Raw genomic sequence first — 4,637 nt, forward strand, 5'->3', positions numbered from 1 at the left:
CCTACCTGAATAGTTAAGCCTAAGTGTTGGAAGATTCAAGGGCTAGTGTTTTTCACGTTTTTCAACTCAACTATTCGCCTGACTGCAAAAAGGGCATACAATGATCTCAGCTTAGTCTTTGGGTTGTAACTTCATTGTTTTTTTTACATACATTTTAGATCTTTTTACCAGATGAGTTGTTTGGTGATTAAACTGATATATTGGAACAACTACTAAAACAATACCACCCCCCCCCCCCCCCTCCCACCCAGCAAAACTCCTAGTACGGAAAGTAAATATTTCGATTGTTACAAAATATCCTGATGGCCGTGCGTGTGCCAACAACCCTGTCAGTTGATGTCATGTTCATTGTCAGTGTATCCGTCGACTCTTATCTGTAGTGTGCAGACAACCGACGACAGGTGCGTCGTGCACATGAGATTGTTATGATTAAACGAAAAGAAGAGAACAAACCTAACTACTAAGTGCAGTATCACTGGTAGCAATTGCTCTACTCAGTGGGGAACCCTTTCTACAGTAATCTTACTTGGGCCCCTTGGTGAGGAAATTTGTGAGGAAGAATCAAACTGTAGAGACGAGGCAATCCGAGAGTTGGTAACATTTATTTTTGCATGCTCACATGTTAAACGTGTCTGCCGGTGATCTTCCCATCCTGTCTATCTCTCTATCTCTCTTGATATGTGTTCGGCACGTCAGATAACAATTCAGCACAGAAAGGTACGGACCATAGATTTGCGGAAATAGCGCGAAAGTGTGCCCACCTATTGCAGCACAAAACGGGGATGGACGCAAGTGTGATTAATTTTAAAAGATAGTACAGCGGGATTCTTTTTTATTCTTCTTGCAACCCTTCCTACTACAATACTGCTAAGCAACGTTTGGTTAGATTTGCCGCTTTGTTGGCAGGGTGTTTTCCCCGGGGTCTTTCGCAATGGGTTATAGTGACGCAGTTTAGGGACGTGTATGCAAGGATGTTCCTATCCTCCTTCAGAGCTTCAGAACATCTTTTGGGTTGAATTTGGCATGCGGTCCTAGAGTGAAATGAGCTTCAATAATGGATCTCTTGCAGCCAGAAAATCGTTTAATAGAAATTTCATAACTGTCGCGTGTCGACAAAAAAAAACTATATTACAGCCTCATGGTAGTGCGGATTGCGGAACAAAATAAGAATGTTATGTGCTTAATTAACCGGAATTTGATTGATCTATTAAGTCTGACGTTGGCTCAGTTTTGTTAGCGCGGTATTCAGTTATGATATGTTTCCCAAGATACCCTAACACGTTGGTTTTAAGTTTAACTTGTCACTGTCGATGCTGTGCTATTTTGTACTCAAAAATGTGCATCAACAAATCACTCGATCGCAGTAAAAGTGACATATCTTTGGATTTGTGGTAGCGATCTTTTTACTCTTTTTGCGGAAATACAGCAAAAAGTGTGCGGTTTTCTTAAACAGACCAAGCAGTTATATTTACTATGAGTGTAGAAAAATAGTATAACACCACAATGATCGGGTCAAGTAGAAAACTAAAGCTAGCAAAATAAGTGAATGTTGCGGAACCATCGTCAGTGTTTTATATGCTTGCCCGCTTTATATACCCGTATTGTGAACATTGAGAGCTCTTCCACGAATTGTCTGTGGTCAAAAGAGATTCAGAAATATACCAACCGGTTGTGTCTGACGAGGATTTCCCTACGGACCATGGTTTGGTCTAAAATAATCTTTGACACTTTCCGTTAACCCGACATGTTGCCTAGCGCAATAGCGTTACTGTGTTACGGGGGATTTTTTAGTTGTTCTTGGCGTAGTTTATACGTTACCGTAATATAAAAATATGGTTGCCTTCTGTCACGATCTTAAGCGATCGTAAATGTTCCTGTGTGTGAGGAACATGGCACAAACAGGGGACTATTGTTTGCCGTGAATATTTGGATGAATTTTAATGTTTGCGGTTGTTTGCAAAGTTTTACGATTTGCAGTTCATTTTTTTAGTCGTAGATATTGTACCCTGTTGATGCTGATCCTTCTTTCGCTGCGAGTAAATATGAAGCAAATGCAACCAAATGCAAAACAAAAGCAAATCGCCAACGATGTGATATTATACTTCACTAACTGCAAACAATTGCTTTTTGATTTTGCTGTATTTAAGAGAGCTGTTTCTTTTACTGGGCAATAATCTGTGTTAGTAGCTACCTTTAATTGCATACATAACCTTTTAAAATGACAATTCGATGTATTTTTCAAAAAAAACATATCACATTATTAGTAATTGTGCTCTTTAAAGATGGCCTAAATTGACTGATTCCGTATAGATTATGATACTACTAGTGTCGTTTGTAAATTAGTAATGTTTCATGAATACTGCTTTAGATTGCGGAAGATCTTGTGCTGAAATATGTAGAGTTTGAATGCAACTCTCTTTATCAGATAACGAAATAGAATAGATAGGCGAAGACTAGCAACCAATGGGAAGCATAATTCAGCTCTGCCCAACGGCCAAACATTGTTTTATTGTGATCAGCTTCCTCCGGTGGTCCTTCCGTTGTTTCGAAGATGCATCCAAGGTAAATAAGGTTGAACACATTCAATGTGAAGAAGAGCGTGTTTATGACGAAGCAGAATACACTTTTGCTCCTGTGCTGATGCACGGTGCACGTGCTGGGACACTTTCCAACGAGCACACAGGCGGAGTAGATCGCCGCAATCTTCTTTCGAACTTCATGTTCCACGAACGTCCACGAACCGATGGTCAGCAGCGTTACCCACAGTCGGTAATGCAATCCGTGCAGCAGCGAGGAAATGATGTATGTGAGGGCGATTGCGGCAGCAGTCCCAAATGGACGTTTAGTTGTACGGAAGATGTAACGTTTCAGCCAAAGGTGCATCGGTATGTTCCAGGCCGTCACCACTTGTACCAAGGAGCGGGGAAACTCCACCGCCGTCGGGGAGCTTACGGGGTTCCAATCGACTGCCGCTGCGATCATGGAACATTGCGAAAGATAGGCGATGAAGTAGTGGCTGGTTCGGAAGGAAAGTGCCCTGCCATACGCTCGAACCCACTTCCAACTGGCAATCGGAGCTAACAGGTAATCAATCATACAGTTCGAGGTAAGCAAAAACCCAACTGCTAATAGGGCGCTGATTAGTATTCTGGACATGTGTAACAGTATGCGTCCACCGGAGGATCGATGATGTCCGCTAGGGAGCGCTGGTTTCCAGATATTTAAATAATCGTTAAAAGAGATCCAAGGTCCAAGGACAACATTTGCCGGACACAGTATATATCCAGTGTATGAAAATACGTTCAGCTGGTTTCGTAGAGTTTGGTTCTCCTCCGTATCGAAGGCTAACGATAGTACCTTCATTAGTAAGATCATCTGTGTTCCACGAATGCGATTCCACGTCTCAGGTGATTGTTCTAGAAGTTCGCTGACTAGCAGGTTTCCAATGCCATACGCTATGACGATGAATGGGGTTTTGATGTATCGACCACTCCCGGACAACCATCGGTGCAGTGTCCATTGCACCACGTAAAGCGATATCGCTAGTTGCAGGAAATGATAGAAGCCATGATCAATTACACGATACAGCAGAATGGCACCAAATATGCAGCTTAGCAAATGTAGCGATCGGTGAGAGATTGGGAGTACTTTCCGAAAGCATAGGACCAGAATACTGAACAACACATTGACAGCGACGAAATTTGTCATGTACTGTCCTGCAAACCGTAAAGATGGATGTACGCAGCTAGTAATCGTTTCTTCGAAGTTGAGTTCGCGATGTACCAAACGTGCAGCAGCCAAATCCGGCTGTTCGTAGTATTCATCGTAATAATCATCATAATAGTAGTCCATAGCGGAAGTGTTGGCCGATGTACGCTGGATCAAGTGTAGAGTTGAAGTGGACGTAATTTCGACGCACAACTTAAGGAGATAGGTTTGAGTTTTTCAATGTTACTGATATTACGATCAGCCGCCTACATGTACATCACTTGTCTTCCTCACAAACTGACTAGTAAAACGACATGGTTTTAAAAAACCGTACAACTTTTTTCATTTTGCGTATGTTTGACGATTGTTTTGATCGTTTATTCACTGTTTTCTGTTTGTTATCAGTCTTTTAATCATGAACGATAGTACGTTGTATGCAGCCATGCAATACAAAGTATAGCTATAATTGTAAACTGGATACGTAGTTTTAATTGACCACCTTAAATTGACTGTAACATAGATTAAGAACTAATAGTTGTTTCCGTTTGGATGATTTTAGTAAAAAATGTTTCATGTAAACAAACACACTGTCAAACGCCGGCTGTTGTTGATATGGGTCGTTGACAAGTGAATGAATACCCAAGTCACAAAATGTTTTCATCGTAGCGCCATCTAGTGTTATGAGGCCTGTACTTTAGGTTTGTTGCAGTTTGTTTATTATCGTCGTACCAGCATCCTTGCGTGTTCACCAAGAAAAAAGTGAAAATCAATTTCTTGTCCTATTTCAGACATTCCAGACGAAAATGTAGACGATGTTGTCGCTAGGGAATGCTACGACATTTGTAACGTTTCGCTCGTGTTCATTCCACCGTGATAACGCATCGAGAGCGTTACGAAGTTTGCATGGAATGACAGCAGCCTTTGTTTAT

At 41.5% G+C, this 4,637-nt stretch overlaps 1 protein-coding gene across 1 annotated transcript; it reads right to left on the minus strand.

Annotated features, from left to right (window-relative positions):
- Positions 1-552: 552 nt before the first annotated feature.
- Positions 553-4,294, minus strand: LOC125766244 (protein-serine O-palmitoleoyltransferase porcupine). The gene has a single exon (XM_049432031.1). The coding sequence runs from the start codon at positions 3,850-3,852 to the stop codon at positions 2,422-2,424; it is 1,431 nt and encodes a 476-aa protein (XP_049287988.1). The 5' UTR covers positions 3,853-4,294; the 3' UTR covers positions 553-2,421.
- Between the last annotated feature and the right edge of the window lie 343 nt (positions 4,295-4,637).

The sequence above is a fragment of the Anopheles funestus genome, chromosome 2RL, assembly GCF_943734845.2.
Source record: "Anopheles funestus chromosome 2RL, idAnoFuneDA-416_04, whole genome shotgun sequence".
Classification (NCBI taxonomy): domain Eukaryota; kingdom Metazoa; phylum Arthropoda; class Insecta; order Diptera; family Culicidae; genus Anopheles; species Anopheles funestus.